Source organism: Cephus cinctus, unplaced genomic scaffold, assembly GCF_000341935.2.
Source record: "Cephus cinctus unplaced genomic scaffold, Ccin1 Ccin1_scaffold0407, whole genome shotgun sequence".
Lineage (NCBI taxonomy): Eukaryota > Metazoa > Arthropoda > Insecta > Hymenoptera > Cephidae > Cephus > Cephus cinctus.
Genome location: NW_014333091.1, coordinates 392,169 through 411,531, shown reverse-complemented (window position 1 = coordinate 411,531; position 19,363 = coordinate 392,169). Strand labels below are relative to the sequence as shown.

Here is a 19,363-nt window from a genome sequence, read left to right as displayed (position 1 = left end):
AGTCTAAGAAGAACGTGGCTGTCACGGATAATAATTTCCATTCGACCGAACTAATAATCACTAAAGCCCCGAGTCCCTTTGACTATCAAATATTCCTTCTCGATACGCATCTGAAGTATCCTCGGGCGAAAGAGGTGTTGAACTCGAAGAAAAAAAAAAAAAAAATCACTGGAAAAAGAACCGATCGATCGGATTGTCGAAGAGGAGCGATACAAGAGAGTCCAATATTTTGCATTCAGTGAACGGAACATTGTAAAGATACATATTAATACGATATCGAATGATTGATTCGCCCCGCAAGAAGGTCCTGGAGCGCGCATGCGCACCGCGCTGATGCCGTCACTCCTTCGCACACTCAACCCTCAACTCTCAACCTTCAACCCTCAACATTCACCACTCAACAGAGACCGTGGCTAAGCGCTGGTAACCGGCCTGATAGAATTCAGGAATAAACATCACACCAGAAGAAGAACGACCCTTGGATGACACCAGCGGCGGCACTTACTCCAAGATGGATGTATATTGAAAGACATAAATTTGTCGTAGAATTACGCAACGCAAGGGCATAAAAGAGCGAAGGAGCCAACATCAACAGGGCTATCTATGTATACCAGCAGCAACAGCACTTGAGCAGCTTCTGCCACTTGGTGAGGTTAAGGTTGCCGCCAACGCCTAGTCCACCTCCCTCAACATCCACGCTTCATATACATATAGTACACTATCCTCGAGCTATGTAACGTCTCATATTCGATCCAAGGGATTCGCTCGAGTGCCAACTGAGCGACGGAGCAGTGTTTCACGTAACGAGATACCACAGTGCATACACAGTGTACCATAATCACGCAGAGCTAAGCCATCTGTATATAAAGGGAGATGAGAGCTTAGTGAGATACTGGGATGAGCTCATTTGTTTTTAAGTATACAGCGTAATATTTCCGCTATGATTTGCCGGAAGTCTTATTACTGAGAAAGTAAAGGATATGGTGGCTGGAGGGTTTTCTTTGTTTGACGAGGGAGGAAGATTGCCGAGGAAAAAGATAAAACGGTGAGATTGAAAATCCGGTGCTAACTAGTGGTCTAGCTTTCAATCTCTAAAGCCTCTAACCCCTTTAGGCATTTAGGCATCTATATATAGTCTCGGTGAGACTTTCAGGCATCTCTTGGCCCCAGAGAATCGCGGCTACAGAGTCAGTCTGTAAAATAACTTGACCTGACCTTCAGTGAACCTAACCCAAACTAAGTCAAAAGAAACGAAATGAAAGCTAGCTAATCTCTTGCCTTCAATGAGTAGAATCCCAGCAGGATTCAGGGACGTCAGATAGCTCGGATTTTCCGGCTTGCACTATATCTTTCATGTATTTCGGATCCGCATTTATTTCGCCGGCCACGTGTCCCCTATGGACCAGATCCTCCATCAGCGACCCAACGAATTCTAATTTCACCTCAGTAAATTCGTCTGAATTTGCTCCCCAGAGAAAATTGAGTCTTGGCTCGAGAACGAGGGAGAAAGAGATAGTGAATTATAGGCAGTGTAAGAGAGAAAATCGAAGAAGAACGAATAAGAAGAAAAATAGAAGATTAATGCGCTTCGATGATTAACCAAGGGCAGTTAAATTGGTTGAGATGTCTTATGGGAAATGGAAAAATTCTGAAAACCATAATGACGGATGCGAAGGTAGATTCGTATCCATTTAGGATTGGTACAAGGGCCATTGGAGTTACTAGGGATGATTGGAGTGCCGACCGAGCCCGTTCGTGATTCATCTTAAAAGATTTGCTCTCGGGTAAGTAGGTTCCCTTAATCAAAAAAATAGAGGTTGGTTTCCTTTAAAACTTAAGAATTCGGCATTCAGGTAAAACTATCTTGTAAGCTGGCCCTTTGAGTAAAATTGTGCAACTTCAAAATAGCCAACTAGCATCGTGCGACTAAATTCAGGCCCATTCTCCATTATCTATTGCCTTAAAGGTAGGGAAGGACCCTAGAACTTTGGACAATTTCAACAGGCAGACGTCCGATAACGTGGAAATTGCCAAGCTGGCCTTTTCGCCAAAGCGAAAGGGTCTGCGCAAGATTACAGCCCAACCAACCAACCACCACGTCCTTCTGTGTCCTTTCCTCCGCTCTTACCTTTCCTATCATTTTACTTTCTTCCCGTATAGAAACCTTATCTCGGAGGGCGGGAGGCTAAATAAAATTCAAGCTCCTCGTCAGGGTGTCCCAATGTATTCTTAAAGTTTCTACTATGACGCTAATAATTGAAACGATGAAAGAAAAACCTATTCTACTAAAATAGCATACCTGCAAGAAGACATCGACCTGCGGAGTAAGAACCAAGAATAGCACGTAGGGTCACAGGCCTATCGAGAGCGGTTCAGCAGCTCGTGGGAGCACAGAAACCGGATGAGGGTAAATTTCATTTAAATTATGCAGCTTGAGCTTCAGCGGAAACAAGGTTACCGCTCGGAGATGTGAGATTTGCAACAACGATTCCGTAATCCCAGCTTGTAGGAGCAATCAGACTTGGCTTTGACGAAGGACGCATGGAGATATTACGGCAGCTGCCTATATCAACAATTTTCGAGGTTGCGCAGAAATATTCTGTGAACCGTGATCCTCGTCCGATTAAATTCGGAAAACTGTTCTTTAGAAAATGAAGGGACGTAGTTTTGGCTTATTTTTATAATACTTTAAGATACAGATTATTTATGCAGAACATAAAATAAATCATTAAAACATATCGATCTACTAGTGTGTATATATATATATAAAGCCAACTGCCTTAATACCAGCTGCTGACGTAATGTCTCTCAGCTTGATGGAGAATTGCTCCTCCAATTGGACAACTGTTTCGCAGACAAGGGAGACGCACAACCACCAAACCGTATACCCTTACGAAATTGCTAGTCGTTCGAGCGACCTACTCCTACAGCTAACACTCTGTCTGCAATTCTAGCTTGAACCCCTACACGTATGTGGAATTAGAGATTCATAACGCGTCCGTAGCCAATTTCGAAACTCCACCACCAATGCTCAACACTCACCCACCTTCTCGTACCTCATCTACAAGATCCACAAACTTCGTCCTACAATCAGCCACGATTTCACGTAGCACCAAGCAGTATCTGATTCGAAGTACGTCAACAAAATGATACTAATACCTTCGGAAGCATCTACGAGAATTTACCTACTTAGGGATACGTAGAAACTATGGAAACTTGTTGGAAACTTTTCACTATATATTCATAGTGGAGACGATCTATCAGATTCTATCAGTGTCTATCGGCAAGAAACGGTTAGGAAGTTTCGAACGGAGGTGAAAGGATGAACCGGAAATGGAATATTCCAAATTTAAAGTAGAGGATAACGTTATGGCATTTCATAAGGCCGACCACGTTTCCGAAGTAAAACAATGAGCTTTAGAAAGTTCCAACGAGAAAATTAAATTCTCGCCTTTCCTAATTATTTTATCGAGTGATAGAGGCGATACGTGCTCTGCCTAAAGTTCGCTTCTTTTTGATGTGATCCCATGTCGTGGTATAACGTGTTCCGATAATTCTTATCCAGGCCACTGCAGCAGGAGGCCAATAACAATAGCGGTTTAACTCGATATTCTTATCGTTATTTCGCTTTAGTATTTTTATAGGCGGGATATATTGCCTTAGATACAATCTGTCTGTCTTTATTTCCTTTCCACTGACCGAGGAAACAACGTTCTCTTTTAAGAAGACAATGGTCTACATCCAGCTTGGTTTTCTCCTTTATTCTAGCTTTAATACAAATGATCTAAATGCTTGGGCTAATTAGCGACGGCTTTCCACGAGACGGTCGCGGTGTGCTAAGTGGTCAAGATGCTTAGTGAGATATTGAAAAGATAGGGAGGATTCTTAGGGACATAAAAGAGGACACAATTAGCGAGGGATAAGAAAACTAAGAAGAAACCCAAGAGCGGCAAACTAATGGTGAACTAATTGTTTTCAATCTGTTTACACAGCGTCCTTGTGAGACGAGCGAACCGAGCTCTGTCGCGAATCATCATTCTTCTTCCCGCAACACAATGGACCCTACGCTTCCCCAAGAACCGTCCAAACGATGTTTTTTATCATTCTACGTCATTCGCTTTAATTAATTATTCTTAATCTACGCTCCTGACGTGTATTTTCTTTCAGCGCCGTATCAATGTTTCTAGGCAGTTTTTTATCTGGGCTTTTTCAGAAGTAGATAAAAACTTATATTAAAACATTTTGTTCCAGATTGATATGGTATTCGTAAAAAAAAGATTTTATATATGAAATTATGGATATTTACAATCAGTGAACCGCATCGATGTTCTTCTTCTTTTTCTTCATTTTTAACGGCATTGGTCCTGGCATCTTGAAAACGGTACTGTAAGAAATATTTTTTTTTGTGAATGTCAAATATGAGTATTTTCTTATGTATAATGAAAGTTGTGCTTACTGGCATGTTGTACAAATTGGACTGAATTTACAGAAAACTGAAAGACAAATATTTTCATTCACGACGTTACTTATGCAAGATAGTATTTTCATTTCATTATACGAAAGTGACTGTTCTTACTGGAAAGACACACGGAACACACATATCCAATGTCGACGAGTTCTTGGTGGCAAAAACAGGCTGCCCTATAGTCTACCTTCACAGGTGGGGGTAGAACAAGTTTCGAACGAATACTGGGATCCGGTAGAAAAACCCACTGAATCAGCAAAGAATGAAAGAGATGCTTAATACCTTGCGATATGAAACTTCACAAAAAATTTGCATTTTAAAGTTACCAATAAGTATTGTAATAATCCTGACAGCTGCGCAACCTTCAAGTAATTACCACCAGTGATGTCACAGCCTTGCTGTAGTAAGGTTAGTTCCTGATCCAAACTACATACATCCAGTATAAGACCCTGGACATGATGAAAGGAAAATATGAGTACTATTAAAAATATAACTGTTTAGTGCAAAACTTAAAAATATGAAAAATTAACCAAACAATTAGTTCAACGTACCATTTTCTGTGCTGTGAAAAATACATTCATATAGTTCATATACTGTGAGGCAGAATCATTGCTTGCTGTGATAACTAGAATTCGTGAATTCAGTTTTTCTCCAGCTACCTTCTCACGTTCTAACCTTGATACATAACAAAGTGCCATGGAAAGAGCACCAGCTATCAAACTCTCAGAATTGAGAGGTCTGTCTGTACGAATTTCACTAATAGCTTCCTGCAGCCTTTGTCTGACTGATCGTTCCACCAATGTAAACCTTTCATACTGGCCATCGATTTGACGTACCTCAGAATGTTTCTCATCCGGATACAAAAACAAGGATCCGTGAGCATGACATGCCATTACAGCCAATTGATTATTAGACTTTTGCATAAGGTGAGCATTAGCAAACACAATTGTAGAATCCAAGCATTGTGTAAGAACCTTCGTTTCCTGACGCACAATTCTTTGAGATAAATTGACGTCTAATATTATAATTAATAAACTTTTGTCCACCTCTATATTAAAAAACAAAATACAATGTAATTCAATATGCAATAATCCATCATTATTTATATAAAAGAAAAACCTTGTGATACATACCACTTGCCATGTTTACAACCAACGATCACTGCCGGCGTGAATTGTAAACAGCTGATTTATGAACTATGCTGTACTCTGCTGAACGCTACCAAAAGCTGTTGGATACGCAAAGGGTAAATTTGTCCACTTCCATAACATCCTATTCGATTTTGCTCTCAGGTTCGTGTCCGGACTAAAATATGGGCGCAGCTGTTTTAATTTGCAATACGAAATTGAGAAAAGTAAAACTATTTGAAAGTTCCATTAATTTCTATACCAAATAATCATTAATCAATAATCGAAGATATAATCAATATAATTTTATTTTATTCAAATAACAATGTAATAAGAGTCTTATCCTCGTATCTGGTAAATATGTAAATATATATATGTGTATATATATATATTATAGCTCAAATATGCCCATCATTACATCAGCAATGAAAATGGTTCTTGTTTAGAAACGTATCGATAGTTCGAAGGCATTTAAAATCAAAGAATCGACTAATTGATCTCGATTGAGGAGTTTTGGAGTAATTCAAAATTATTCTATAGATCTCTTATGCGATCGTAAGATTGCAATAAAAAATCATTCGACTGAATACGCGTTTGTAGATTAATTGCAATCATTGAACTTTGTTAATTGCAAGATTAATAAACCGCTTATTCAGCTCAAGATATAACATTATCTACGTAAAGTTTGCGCGCGATAATCGACCTTATTATATATTTGGAAAATAATTTTAACTGAAAATTATTTGCCGATTTACGTCTTTCCAAATCTGTTATGCAAGAGATATATGAATTTTCAAAATTAGAAAGAAGGTAAACGTGTATCTAAAACATAAAGAACAAAGAAGATAGCATTCTAATGACTAAGGACATTGAATTTGTTTGATAAGGATAAATTTAACAGATCAAATTTTACAAAAAAAAAAAATGATTTTCTTAAAGTAACCGCAACAGCTTACTTGCATAGTACTTGACGTACACTTTTTTTTTCTCGAACTGAACTCCAACTTAAAATGTTATATTCAAAATACACAAGTATTTCTTTCAGCAGTTTGACATGCATTAATTCATCAATTCACTTTACGGCTTCATTTTTCTGAGCTAATTCAAATCTGAGGATGCTTCATATTTCAATGGTAGTATGATAGAAATATATGACGGACGATTTCTAGAGTACAGGGGAAAGAAAGAAAAAGGGGAAATCCTGTGCTCGGTGTCCATGATGCGTGAAACTCCACAGGCCTAGACTTGTATCTATATTGGTTTCTTATCAACAAGTTGAGGAATTTGCTGCTATAAGTTTTGCTTGGGAAATCGTATCGCAATCAGAAGTTTACATGCGAATTCGTTCAATTGGAAGCCGTAGCGGTGGCATTGGGAGTAGGAGTAGCTGCTGCCGCGGGTTCTTCTGTTACTATACGACGGTTTTTCTTAATTCTCTTCCATTCTCCATTCGTATAGTTCATTTGGAAGTGAGTCTCTACAAGCATGGCAACGACGGAACCATCTGGCTGTGTCACCTCTTCAACGTTCTCCGAAAGCATCACTGTTACTATATTACCCAGCTTAGGGCAAGGATTATCTGCATAAATAAAAAGAAATCATTTACATTGTTTCATTAAAAAATTAGACAGTATTGTAAAAAAAATCTGCTAACCTCTGGAACCAGCCATGAAGCCCAAAATAAGTGCTTTTTCGGGTCTCGTCACCTTGTTAGCTAATTTAAACATTTCTTGTGCTTCCAACATTTGTTCTCTCTGTAAAATTTATATAAAATAAATAATGTTTGATTTACAGCATTTCAAATTTTAGAGAAAAATATTCGTGAATTATTTAACTACCGTGAGCGATAGGCCCTTTCGTGTATTCGCAGCAGCATTTGCCGGTTGTGCAGTTGTCTGAATGCGAATCTGTGTAACTGTTTGCGCCGGCCTAACCGTCTGTACGCCAACCGGTGTATTTTCGACGTTCGTTGGAGCCACTGGTGCTGCAAGTGGTGGAGGCGTGGCGATTGGTGTAATAGGTGCAGTCGGTGGTGTAGCTGCATGAGAAATAATCTAATTCAAATACATCTGTAAAGTTATTACAATTATTAAGTTTTGCGCTATTGACTTACGCGTTGGTAGGGTAACCGTCGAGGGGATGCCTGTAGTTGGCGTCGTCGGCGTAGTGTACGGCTGAGTCGGTGTTGTTGTAGTAACGGGTGTCACTGGTGGATTTATAGGTGCTAATCCTTGAGCATACTCTGGAGTCGTTGGAGTCTCTGATGTAGTTGCTGCAACTGTAGCAGCAGCGGCCGCTGCTGCTTGGGCTTCTGCAACCTTCTTTTGTTGCTCTTCTAATTCCATCATACGTTTTCGTTTTTTAGCCTGTGCATATCCCAGCGGCTGCTCGTTGATATCTAGCAGCTTTATACCACCATCCTTTCGAATGCGACTACTTATGGGTGTTCGAGAAGACATTGAAGGACTTGTTAAAGATGGTGAACGGAAACCACTTGTTGGAACTCTACTAGGGATACCCTTAAGCGGTGCTGTAAATAAATGAAAAATACATTGCATAAGCATTTGGCTGCTAGCTTAGTCATTTAATTAATTTTGTTTTCAAACTGCTTACTTGTGTCGGTCATTTTCCTTGGCATTCCTCTGCTTCTCACAGGTACAGTTGGTGCTGTGCTCTTTTTTAGATTACTCGCAGCATCTGCACTTTTTTGCATCAATTCTGCACGAAGTGCGGCACTTTTTGGTTTCCTCTTCAATGTAAAATGTTTTGTAAGAGCTGGTTGCTGACCAACGACAGAGGTGAGTGCAGTTTTATTGAGGTAGTGACATTCCAATGGTAACATTGCTGGATCATTTTGCTTCTTGAGAAGTTTCCGTAGATCGTTAACCAATTCTCCAAATATAGGTCGATGTTCATCAAGATCAGTAATATCTGTGTTCAAAGAACCTGATGATGGGAAAGTTTTCATCGCTTCGGATAACATTGATACCCATAATTCACTGTCCAAAGATGCCACTTCAATAATTTCTTCCAGTTCAACACGCCACTGAAACAATATACAAAAATAAAGTTATGATTAAATGTAACAGATATACTCATGCCAAATCACTTAAAAAAGATAACACCACATTTTTCACTTGGAATCTCAAAATTTTCGCCAACTGAAAACACCATATGACAACTGTCAAATCTAACTGTTACGATTAAGTTTAATAGTTCTTAACAGTAGAACTATACATATGTATAGGTATTACAGTACATTCAGAAAACATCAAGCGCACAAATAAAATTACATGGCAGGTTGCGCATCGGCGAATAGTAATAATTTTTCAATTACTTTTAAAAGAAATCAAAAAACAAGAAATACACGCACAAAGTAAGAATCAACAAGAGCAATCACTATAAAGCAAACTTCATAAAAGGTTAGAAGATATTTGAATAGAGCATCTAGGTACCTCTTCAACATTCCGCCTCGGTATGTGGAAGAAAGAAAGAAGTAATTTTAGTTTCACTTGAGTCTGTAGATCTGGAAAACAGTCCTTGATGTTCCGCAGCACTTCGGCGTTCAGCTGTGAGCAAATTGAACTACCAGTCCAGCTATCGTTTGACGTTCCAAGCTTGTTATGCAGCCACAACGACGTATCACTGTCCCTCACATTCGCCATATTGGAGTCGTATGAGTAGCGCAGCGATGAATCTTCATCGGAGGGAGCCACGTGCTGTTCCCGCCGTTATGGTATAGTGAATATAGTATACAGAGATGAGTGGGGAGAAGCACAACGCAAAGATCAGTAGGGAGATGCACAACGCTACGATTTTCGGCGATACAAAAATCGTGGCGCTAAATCATAGCGGCGAATCCGGAAGTAGGATTTCGTGATCATCGCCTCTGTCGATGTTACAGATTTCGCGTAGCCGCGCGGGTCATGATCATCGCTTCAGCCGATATTGCAATCAGCGAGAACACGAATAGATTGTTCTTGGCGGGGAAAAAAGTTGCCGCTCCTCGCAAATCGTTCTCGACATTCCAGAAACTTATATAACCCACACATAGTAATGTTTTTAAGCTGCGATTATTTAAACATGTGGCGGCTTCTCTGGTTTTTCACTGAAACTACTTACACAGAATGACAGTACAATATTACCAAGCATTATAGTGTATAGTTCGTTCGAAGTAATTCTTCAAGGAACTTACAAATTGTTATCACGTATTTCGATGTCGAGAAGGTTCTTACATGTCTGCTGCTATTAGATAGTTACGAGCCAGGACTTGTCACAATTAGTTTGATTGCAAGTGTGTGTGGAATTGCATTGGATTGCAGTTTGACAATTAACTATTTCATTACACTGTGGCTTGATTTAGTTTATGTGTGTATGTTAGTGAATATTTCGTTGTACAGAAGTTTATTTGTACGCTATGGAGAAGAAATCAGAAATAAAAACGCCTACTAACGAAGAGGTTATTGATGAACTAACTAAAGATTTGAAAGACTCTTGTATTAGGGATAGTTCAAAAGGTTTGAGTGAAGAAAATGAAAATAAATGCGCTGTATCAGATGATCCCTGGGATAATATTGGCAAGGAATTGGGTGATGAAGCACAGGATGATAGTAAAGCTTGTCTTACTGAGCTCCCAGAAGATTTTGTTGACGAAGAGGCTTTAAAGGACAGAGAAGTTAATCTTAATGAAGATGATGCCAAGGTTGATATTTATTCCATGTGATTAATAGTATGATATATTCTTTATTTTGGATCGAATTTTAATTTTTTTTGAAGATCATCTATACAGTGCCTCAAGATGTTATTGTTCTTTAGAAAATGAGGATCGATGCAGAGGCATTGAAGAATGAAGGTAATACAAAGTTCAAAAATGGAGAATACAAGGAGGCAGTGATAATTTACACTAGAGGTATTCAGACATGTCCCTTGACATTTGATAAGGACAGAGCAATTTTGTATGCAAACAGAGCTGCAGCAAAGTCAAAATATATGGTAATGACAACAATATGATTTTACTTTTAAATAAATACAGAAATAAAACAATTTTCAATAAATTTTTATACAGTCCTTATATTGAATTAAATTTTTAGGTGGATAAAGATTCAGCTATTGCAGATTGTACAAAAGCTATTGAGTTAAATCCAAACTACGTAAAAGCGTACTCGAGGCGAGCTAGACTCTATGAAGAATCTGACAAACTAGATGAGGCTCTGGCAGATTATAATAAAGTTTTGACTTTTGATCCAACTGATTCCGATGCGAATTATGCCATTAGAGTAAGTAGAACTCATACATAAAAAATATTTATTGTGTATCAATACTTTTAAAGATACTGTTTTGCAGAGATTACCACCACTCATACAAGAAAAGAATGAAAAGCTAAAAACAGAGATGCTTGGAAAGTTAAAAGAACTGGGGAACATGGTTTTGAGACCATTTGGTCTATCAACTGAAAACTTTGAATTACAGAAGGATCCAAACAGTGGTGGTTACTCTGTAAAATTCAATCAAAATTCAAGCTAATGAAGATTTCGGCAATGAATATCTATTCTTGATTAACCTTATTACAAATCTGCAATTACTTAGGCATTATGAATATTTCTGCATTATGAACTTCTATGTTACATAATAAAAAGTATATATTAGATCTTAGTCTATTGTAACTTCACACAATCTTCTCTTTATATGACATGACTATATAAAACTGTAAATAAATTACAAATTTCATTTCAAAATATATGACTTGAAGTTGTAGAATCAGTCTATAAGATTCTGTATTCCGACGTTTTATTCCCATACGTCAAAATTAGTGAAAATTTAACCACAAAATATAAATCAAAATACATCACCTGCTGCCAATCCAAATGGAAAACTTCATACCATACGAGAAACGGTGAGTCGATCTAAAAGATTAGCATAAACAAGAACGTTGGAGTAGGGCTTGTTAGACCCATGAACAATAGCAATGGGTATAACTGGTTAGTTTTGCAATACCCAGTGCAATGATAGTGGTAAAGCAGCTACCTACTTGGATCATGAGTGAAAGGAGTGTACGGCGATCAATGACATAAACTGAATGAAACAGAATAATAAATGCATATGTGGATATGGTTCTCATAAAATATAAATTGACACATGCCATCCAATTCTCTCATAACACCCAATTCATTGAGACATTTCTTATTTTTCGAATTTTCAGACCTTTGTCTGGTAGCATCTTTGACTAATTAGGAGTGTAAAATAAGAGAAGTAGCCAAAATTCGAAGCTCGATGCTGGACGTTTTGAACGTCGTGTAGGTGATTGCAAAGAGACGTGCCAAGGGTTGATTTTATCACTCTGGTTTATCTTCGATTGCGCAAGCGTCCTTATTGAAACTACGACCGACAGCACCATTATTCGCGGAATAACGTAGCACTTCGTGTCGAGTAAAGTTTCGTTCGTGATAGAAGAACTTTGGGGAAGTCGAGCTTCAACAGTTTCCTGGAGTAAAGAGAAATAGCTGGCAGCGTTAGGGAATTATCGATCGTCTTTACAAAAGAGGCTTGAGATTTCGTTACACGTCACACACCAAGAGCTGCGAAATTCGCGAGTGAACAAGTACGGTAAGCGTTGAGCATTTTCATAGGCAAGGGGTGCTGTTGCTGCTTATTATTATTACGATATTGGTACTGTTTCTGGTGTTTCAATGGTGTAGTGCGAAATGCCAGCGAGTGTCGAGTCGAAGGGGTGAGATATTAAATTTATTCTGAGACTTTTGGCAAGGGTGGTGCTAAATTTGAAGGTGAGTGCTTTGTGCTAGGGACACTTTATATAACAATTTCATTTCATTTATTTACGAAAGAGTTAAGTGAAAATATTAATCAATAAAGCTATCGACTTATGGTATCATAGTAATTATGACTGGTGAAATTTCCGTCAACTCGTTGAATGAATTGAACGTTACTTATTTTTCTTCGTTCAAATAATTTCATAATTGCAGCTGGCTTGGATATATTTGGATGTGATTTTACTTATTTAACACGTTGATTACCATGGTTGATCCCGTGACCGGCGTTAGTATATTTTTTAAAATTATTATAATAAGATAAATATTATTGATTAAAAAATTTGAAGTCCCGGGTGACCAACTAGCAAGATAAGTGTACTATTGATAGGGATATGACGTTATTTAACCATAGTATTCAGTTTTATCATTACATGTTTGGAATTATAAAAATCTCATTATATAACATTAAGGGCAAAATATATAACAATTTCATGACAGTCAACGTCTTAATCACTGATTTCTACTACAGTTGAAATAAACAAGATATTTAAATCATTATTGATCTTGATGCATACGCGACTCGCTCATGAAATCTCTTCATAATTTACTTGAAATTAATCATTCACTGTGCATAGAATTATCAGTAGCCAAACGTAAATACTGCCTGACAGTACTAATAAAGTACGATTCTACTTACATTACGAAATTACAGGGTTAATCTTATATAAAAAATTGATTCACCCGACATTTTCATAAAGAATAAGATTAAATCATTGAAATAAAATTCTTTCTATTAATAACACAATGATATCATTTTTCTTATAATTCCAATTGGTTTTTCAAGCTACTTTCTCGGATGAAATATACACAATTTACAGTAGAAAGAAAAAAGAAAGACATAATTTCCATCGAATGCGAAATCACACATGACGTTCATATTCATTGTAATATATAATTCTCATTTACATATCATCAGTATAACAGCTTTTATGAAAATATGTGGCGAAAATTATAACGACTAATATAAGCAGTACTTACCTACATAAAAAATCTACCATAACAATGTGAACAATGAAAAAAAAGACGGAATCGATTGAGTAGGTTAAACCAGAGATATTGAATTTTGTATTTAGGAAAGTGTAGCATTTTCTCGAATTTTATTGAAATTTCTGTTTAATATAGTTAATTGAAAAAAATTTTTTCACCAAAATCCCGATATAGGTGTCGGCTAATTTGATGAGGAGATGTTATAAAAAAAAATTCAGAGCATTTAAAAATTCGAAAACTTTTTTTTTTACAAATCCGTACGATTTATAAAAGAATGCCTCATATGTGTCATACTACAAATATATCTAAGTAGGTTTATTTACTGCTTTATTAAATATAAAAATGTTAAAGGTTGCATTTCAAAAAAGAAACGTAAGGTTTTCATTCCTGCCCCCTCCCCCTTCTTCCCCCTTTCTCCCCCTGAATTCATGCCTTTTACCACTGGTCGGTGGCCCCACAAGACAAACCTTCGAAGGCAATAACAGGATGACCTTTTCCGTATCTGCTCTATCCATCCCTAAGTGCAGATCAGATTTACCGATAAAAGCCACTCCCCCTCATAAAAGCTTTACCGAGCTCCTTAGATTAAGGCATATCGTTCAAAGTATTCTTTGAACATAAAACGTAAAGAGTATACTGAGATAGAAAAATGTACTTTGAAAACTCAGGTGAATAGACCGGGCCCAGATGAATTATCTAGCCAAGATAAATATCGCTGGTGGAGAAAAGGGAAGGCATAAAAATCGATCGAGCTGGAGAAATCTGTTATAATAAACTAAAACTAATTAGAGTTCATCCCTGTGTTTAAAAATAATCTACAACGTCTCAAGAATGAGACAAAAGTAGAAAAGTCGAAGCTGTGAAAATTACATAAAGAGCGAAGCAGCGAACCTGCCAAGAAGGAAAGCTTTTGCAAGACGCCATTTCCAGATCGATCCAACAACTTTTAGCATGGTTTTCTGGGTCAGGGTGAACAGTGGAAGACTCTCAGTTCGTTCAGTATATCGTGGGGAAATATCTCAAGGAAAATTCCGTGGGTGTAAAATCCATCTTAACCCGTTCGCTCGTAACCTCTTCCACACAGAGAAGCGGGCGACTATCTGTCTAACAGTTGATATCAGCCGAGTTCAGTTTGTGCGTAATTTACGCATGCGATTCGCTAGTCTCGAGGATCGATAGACTTGCGCGTGGTAGTCGGGTTTTATCGCGCGGCTCCACGGCCTGCACGCTTGCCGGATTACATTAGGTTTTTTGGTGTTCTTGGAATTGTCCCTAATTAAGATTGATAAAACTATCAGATACTTTGTACGAGTGTTTTATAGTAGTTAAAAGTGATAAATTAGGTACCATATATACATCGAAGATCCGATCGATCTTTATTAATTGATCGTGCTTCTTCTTGAATATGGTTAGTGAATTTATTAGTATTACATGAGATACGCTACTTGATATTTTATTGTACGGGAACTTGAGATAGTCTCAAGTGGTCGTTACGTGCTGATGGAGAAGGAGGCTATTTGGAGTATGAGAATATTTTGCAATTTTTCTAACTTCCGCTTTCTTGTTACTTATTTACTTAGACGGAGATCATGAGGAGCCGTGCGCGTCGCTTGACGCGCCGAGAGAAGTGGCCGCTTCACGTGGGATTATTTTTACTTTACATTCTGGTGCAGCTGGTTACTTCCGTCTCCATCACATCGACGATCAGTAATGAACCGTCCACTATGACGATACTGGAAACCAGTACGATTCCGGACCCATCGTCTACGAGCGCACCTAAAACTGAATTAGCAAATAAAAACGTGGTTTCTGATAAGAAGAAGGATTTGGAAAATCCTGCACTGAAATTACCAGATGAAACGTCCGCGTCGAATACGAAAGGAAAGGAAAACGAGAGGAATGGAAATGATGAGAAACAAATAGCGAATCCAGTTAAAAATAGTCCGAAACTTAGCAACGAAATTATTCCTAGTACCACTGTGAGTAATGAGAATTATTTTTAGTGGATATAAGATATTAATGAGGAGATCATTATTTTTTCAGAGCACTCCCTTTCACACGACGACTCTTACGCATCACGCGCGAGCTACCTTGAGACCAATGCGTGAAAATTGTACACCACCTGCTATAGAGCAATTCCCACGACCCCTCATGGGACCCACTGCAAGAAAAAATGGTGGCTTGATCATTCATATCCTTGTAGCCATCTACACCTTCTTAGGTTTGGCTATAGTCTGTGATGACTATTTTATTTCGAGTCTGGATAGAATTTGCGAGGGTATGATATCACTTTGAAGGGAGACTGACTGAACTTTTTATAAAAATACTAATTCTATCTTTACTTGTAGAATTGAGATTATCTCCCGACGTAGCTGGAGCTACTTTCATGGCCGCTGGATCTTCTGCGCCTGAATTAGCAACTGTCGTAATCGGTGTATTCTTTGCCCAGGACGATATTGGCGTAAGTATATATCTATAGCTAGATTCGTTCTAGGAATTACTAGTTAGATGCAAAATGGACTCTTATTGAAATTCAATACATTCTGGCAGGTTAGTGGAGTGATTGGTAGTGCGGTCTTTAATATTATGTTCGTGATCTCGGTCTGCGGTCTCTGCTCAGGAACAGTATCTAAACTGAACTGGTGGCCTCTGTGTCGAGATTGTTTCTTTTACGCCATCTCCATTCTGATTATGCTGGGAACAATCTACAACAAGACCATATCTTGGTAAGATTCCGTAAACATATAAATTGCTGACAAACGATTCATTAATTGGATATTGAAAAGGAAATCAAGTTAACAAAACGTATCCTTATCTTTTACAGGCCAGAGGCTCTTTTCATGCTGATAATGTACGCTGTATATTGCGTGGTCTTATCGTTTAACGAGAGACTTGAACGCTGGGCAAAATCTTTGAATATTTCATTTTTACCCAAGGATGATGATCCTGCCGAAGAGAGTGCTCTCGTTAGTTATAGATCATTACAGGAAGACAGACTCTCCTACACAGGACCAAACTCTCCACTGACCGATCAAGTAAAGAGTCAAGAAGGTTGGCAGAAGTCATACAAAACTTGATGTACAATTTTATTTGTTAAAGAGACGACTCGTTCTTGATTAATTTATTGCACAACAGGTAATGGATTCCAAGAACCTCCTAGTGAGCGACCAGTAAAACAGCCACAATATTACAAAGCTAAGGAACCTGATCCAAATGAAGTTTCGCCACTGGTGATGCCTGTGGATGCTGGGAGGTGGGCAAAGTTTTCCTGGGGTCTTGTTTATCCTATACATTACATGTGTCGAGCTACGATGCCAGATTGCAGACAGGAAAAGTGGAAGAGATGGTATCCCTTCACCTTCTGCGTTTCTATGGTCTGGATTAGTTTTTACAGCTACTTTATGGTCTGGATGATTACTATAATAGGTAAGAATTATTAGATGATACAATTGTTATGGTTCATATTTACCATTGCTTCTACTTGAATCGCCAGGAAGTACTCTTGGCATACCCGACACGGTTATGGGTCTGACATTCGTAGCTGCTGGAGTCAGTGTTCCGGATGCCTTGTCGTCATTGGCAGTCATCAAAGAGGGGCTAGGTGACATGGCTGTGAGCAACGCTGTCGGAAGTAATGTCTTCGACATTTTGGTCTGTCTGGGCCTACCGTGGTTTATACAAACTGCGATGATTATGCCAGGATCACATGTCAATGTTAACAGCAAAGGTGGTCCATTTAATTTCAATTAATCTATCGATATCTTTCAATCAAGCTTTCCCTAATCAAATGATTCTCATGCTCAGGTCTCATTTACTCAACTATATCCTTATTATCAACCGTGATATTCTTGTTGCTGGCGACGCATTTCAACGGGTGGAAACTGGACCGCAGATATGGAGTCATCCTTATGATTTGGTACCTCGTTTTTATCGCGTTCGCTATTTTCTACGAGATGTACGTCTTCGGTAAGATGAATACACCATGTCCGAGTCCGTTTTAAGAGACGATTCACATCATTCTCGATCTTGATTCTGATCCTGATCTTGAACCTCAGGGAGAGAACCTTGAGATCCAATGTTCATTTGAGATCCTCACTAAGTTTTGGTATGATAGCGCTTGTACGTATGGTATGCTTCCATATAATTTTTATTCCCCTATTGAATACATCAACTGTCATAAGAGTAAAGAACCAAACAGCAAGAGAAAAGAAATGAGAGTTTTCACATTGGAATTGACATTCATTATAAAAAACAAAATAATCTGCGTTAAAAACCGAGTAATAGGAATTGAGAGAAGCAAGGAAAGAAGGATAGAAATGCAAACTAACTTCAACGTGGAATTCCGCGTCTCCTAAGATGAGTCTGAACGGGATTCCGCAAGATTATCGAGATCACAGACACGTGAGGCGAAATTAATATAGTGATTATAACGACCAGAGCCGACGTCATGTTTTGTTTAGATGTATCAAAGCGCCACGGAAGGATTAGCGTAATCTAGGTCTTAAGTCGCTAAGAAATGATAATACTCGAAGAGACAATATGAATAACAGTATTATTATGTACGTCATACGTTGTTATATTTAATACGCAATTTAACGAAACGGTCCTATAAGCCGGCTAACATTCAGCAGGCATATTTCCTTTGTTAGTTGGCTAAATAGGTGTGCATACGAGGAACAGAGAGGTCAAGCAGGGAAAGAGAAAACGGAATATGTATAGTTAGATTGAAAAAGATAGAGGATTAATAAGGAATGAGCTCAGAATGAAGAGATCAGATCACATAGCGGAGATAGGTAATGACGAATAGTCAATAATCTATAGAAGATGCACATATCCAAGTTACGCAGGAGTCACATAGAGGTTTGACCCTTACTGGTCCATTGATAGATGCAATGGGCCAGTAAGGCCCAATCACTGGCAGACTCTAATGCGTTTCTTGGATACGTTGTCACAAAAGAAACATCGAAGGGCATAGCCCTAAATAGTTTGGCGTTCCATATATGATTCACATGTTTCGCACATACGAGAACGACGATATTAAACAACGTTAAGGAATAGTTGATCTTAATAATAAATACGAAGTAGCTCAGTGCCGTTTATATATTTATAACGATCATTAGCCGTTCACATGAAAAGAAGGGGCGTATCGGTGGGTAGCCATTACTGTCTTTTACTTCATTCTTTTCCCATGGTTATCTTTTATCTCAGTTCCTTCGTATTTTATCGTTCTCTTCTCATTGCTTCTAATCTATTGTGATTAATTTATGTATACATATACACATATTTTAATCTTCTTTCTATATCTCACTATTACGTCCGAATTCAAATCACAAATATATGTCCATATTGTATACGTAATCACGTATGAGTGTGATATCTGCATGTAACAAAAAAAAGTAATTGCAATGAAACTGAAGGAGGGTGTTTAGGAATTTAGAGCGCGTGGACGCGAATAAAAAGAGATAATGGACAGAGGGAAAAAGCTAAGAACTGACTAAAGAGTAGGGAATGTCTGAGAATGAAACGAAGCTCTCGATCGAAGCAAAAAGGCTCCTTGTGAGTCGTGCGAGATACGCAATACAGAGCAAAAAAAAATGACAATAAATGACGCAGCCTTATCCGATGAAAGTATTTATCGATCGTGCTGCGCGTTCCTTGAGACTGCCGGAGTGTCCTCAAGTTGATTACGAAGAAGATGGATATTGGAGGGATCAGGAAATGTGCTACGAAAAAAGACACGAGGGATGTTATCTACGCCATGATGTTATCTGTAATTAGTGTCAATAATTAAGGATCTTTTGACGGTTCGTCGCGAGCTCCGGCGAGATCGTTATTCAATCTGGATCTCGATTACTCGCCCGGTATCCCATGGTGTTTTGTGATGTTCGATTGTGTCCGATGCTGTCGAGTGGTGTTTTGCCAACGAGTCCTTGAGCTGAGAGAGGGGGGGGGGGGGG

At 38.4% G+C, this 19,363-nt stretch overlaps 4 protein-coding genes across 8 annotated transcripts; 2 read left to right on the top strand and 2 right to left on the bottom strand.

Moving 5' to 3' along the window:
* Nucleotides 1–3,599: 3,599 nt before the first annotated feature.
* LOC107267533 (general transcription factor IIH subunit 3) lies at nt 3,600–5,757 on the bottom strand. 2 transcript variants are annotated; one of them, XM_015739374.2, is made up of 7 exons: nt 5,599–5,757; nt 5,017–5,513; nt 4,792–4,914; nt 4,577–4,712; nt 4,457–4,493; nt 4,307–4,384; nt 3,600–4,204 (listed from the first exon to the last, which is right to left on the bottom strand). In XM_015739374.2, exons 1-6 carry the CDS (start codon nt 5,606–5,608, stop codon nt 4,309–4,311), a joined length of 879 nt encoding a protein of 292 aa, XP_015594860.1. In that variant the 5' UTR covers nt 5,609–5,757; the 3' UTR covers nt 3,600–4,204; nt 4,307–4,308. The 2 variants fall into 2 exon arrangements, with proteins under 2 accessions (XP_015594860.1, XP_015594859.1); XM_015739373.2 differs by lacking the exon at nt 3,600–4,204 and having other exon boundaries at nt 4,257–4,384.
* A 685-nt stretch (nt 5,758–6,442) lies between these two features.
* On the bottom strand, nt 6,443–9,343 carry LOC107267556 (negative elongation factor A). 2 transcript variants are annotated; one of them, XM_015739437.2, is made up of 6 exons: nt 9,048–9,343; nt 8,206–8,638; nt 7,706–8,122; nt 7,431–7,630; nt 7,247–7,346; nt 6,443–7,171 (listed from the first exon to the last, which is right to left on the bottom strand). In XM_015739437.2, the coding sequence occupies exons 1-6, from the start codon at nt 9,255–9,257 to the stop codon at nt 6,939–6,941; spliced, it is 1,593 nt and encodes a 530-aa protein (XP_015594923.1). In that variant the 5' UTR covers nt 9,258–9,343; the 3' UTR covers nt 6,443–6,938. The 2 variants fall into 2 exon arrangements, with proteins under 2 accessions (XP_015594923.1, XP_024940605.1); XM_025084837.1 differs by lacking the exon at nt 9,048–9,343 and adding an exon at nt 8,721–8,741.
* Nucleotides 9,344–9,745: 402 nt separating this feature from the next.
* On the top strand, nt 9,746–11,244 carry LOC107267557 (tetratricopeptide repeat protein 1). Its single transcript, XM_015739438.2, has 4 exons — nt 9,746–10,294; nt 10,408–10,584; nt 10,683–10,868; nt 10,936–11,244. Exons 1-4 carry the CDS (start codon nt 10,010–10,012, stop codon nt 11,113–11,115), a joined length of 828 nt encoding a protein of 275 aa, XP_015594924.1. The 5' UTR covers nt 9,746–10,009; the 3' UTR covers nt 11,116–11,244.
* Nucleotides 11,245–11,866: 622 nt separating this feature from the next.
* Nucleotides 11,867–18,905, top strand: LOC107267558 (probable sodium/potassium/calcium exchanger CG1090). 3 transcript variants are annotated; one of them, XM_015739440.2, is made up of 9 exons: nt 11,867–12,374; nt 14,987–15,385; nt 15,450–15,684; nt 15,755–15,867; nt 15,957–16,132; nt 16,231–16,457; nt 16,542–16,832; nt 16,900–17,133; nt 17,211–17,407. In XM_015739440.2, exons 2-9 carry the CDS (start codon nt 14,996–14,998, stop codon nt 17,405–17,407), a joined length of 1,863 nt encoding a protein of 620 aa, XP_015594926.1. In that variant the 5' UTR covers nt 11,867–12,374; nt 14,987–14,995. The 3 variants fall into 3 exon arrangements, with proteins under 3 accessions (XP_015594926.1, XP_015594927.1, XP_015594925.1); XM_015739441.2 differs by having other exon boundaries at nt 11,880–12,195; XM_015739439.2 differs by lacking the exon at nt 11,867–12,374 and adding an exon at nt 13,756–14,814 and having other exon boundaries at nt 17,211–18,905.
* Nucleotides 18,906–19,363: the final 458 nt, after the last annotated feature.

Excerpts from the sequence above, each read along its gene's own strand:
- LOC107267533 (XM_015739374.2), bottom strand. Across the intron at positions 4,494-4,576 it reads GTGTTCCGTGTGTCTTTCCA|TTTTCTGTAAATTCAGTCCA; the intron begins GTAAGAACAGTC and ends TTTGTCTTTCAG. Across the intron at positions 4,385-4,456 it reads CCAATTTGTACAACATGCCA|TACCGTTTTCAAGATGCCAG; the intron begins GTAAGCACAACT and ends TATTTCTTACAG.
- LOC107267556 (XM_015739437.2), bottom strand. The coding sequence starts at position 9,257 with ATGGCGAATGTGAGGGACAGTGATACGTCGTTGTGGCTGCATAACAAG. Across the intron at positions 7,631-7,705 it reads GACGGTTACCCTACCAACGC|CTACACCACCGACTGCACCT; the intron begins GTAAGTCAATAG and ends TTTCTCATGCAG. Across the intron at positions 7,172-7,246 it reads CTTCATGGCTGGTTCCAGAG|ATAATCCTTGCCCTAAGCTG; the intron begins GTTAGCAGATTT and ends TTATTTATGCAG.
- LOC107267557 (XM_015739438.2), top strand. The coding sequence starts at position 10,010 with ATGGAGAAGAAATCAGAAATAAAAACGCCTACTAACGAAGAGGTTATT. Across the intron at positions 10,295-10,407 it reads TTAATGAAGATGATGCCAAG|AAAATGAGGATCGATGCAGA; the intron begins GTTGATATTTAT and ends ATTGTTCTTTAG. Across the intron at positions 10,585-10,682 it reads CAGCAAAGTCAAAATATATG|GTGGATAAAGATTCAGCTAT; the intron begins GTAATGACAACA and ends TTAAATTTTTAG.
- LOC107267558 (XM_015739439.2), top strand. Across the intron at positions 15,386-15,449 it reads AAATTATTCCTAGTACCACT|AGCACTCCCTTTCACACGAC; the intron begins GTGAGTAATGAG and ends TTATTTTTTCAG. Across the intron at positions 16,133-16,230 it reads TACAACAAGACCATATCTTG|GCCAGAGGCTCTTTTCATGC; the intron begins GTAAGATTCCGT and ends TATCTTTTACAG.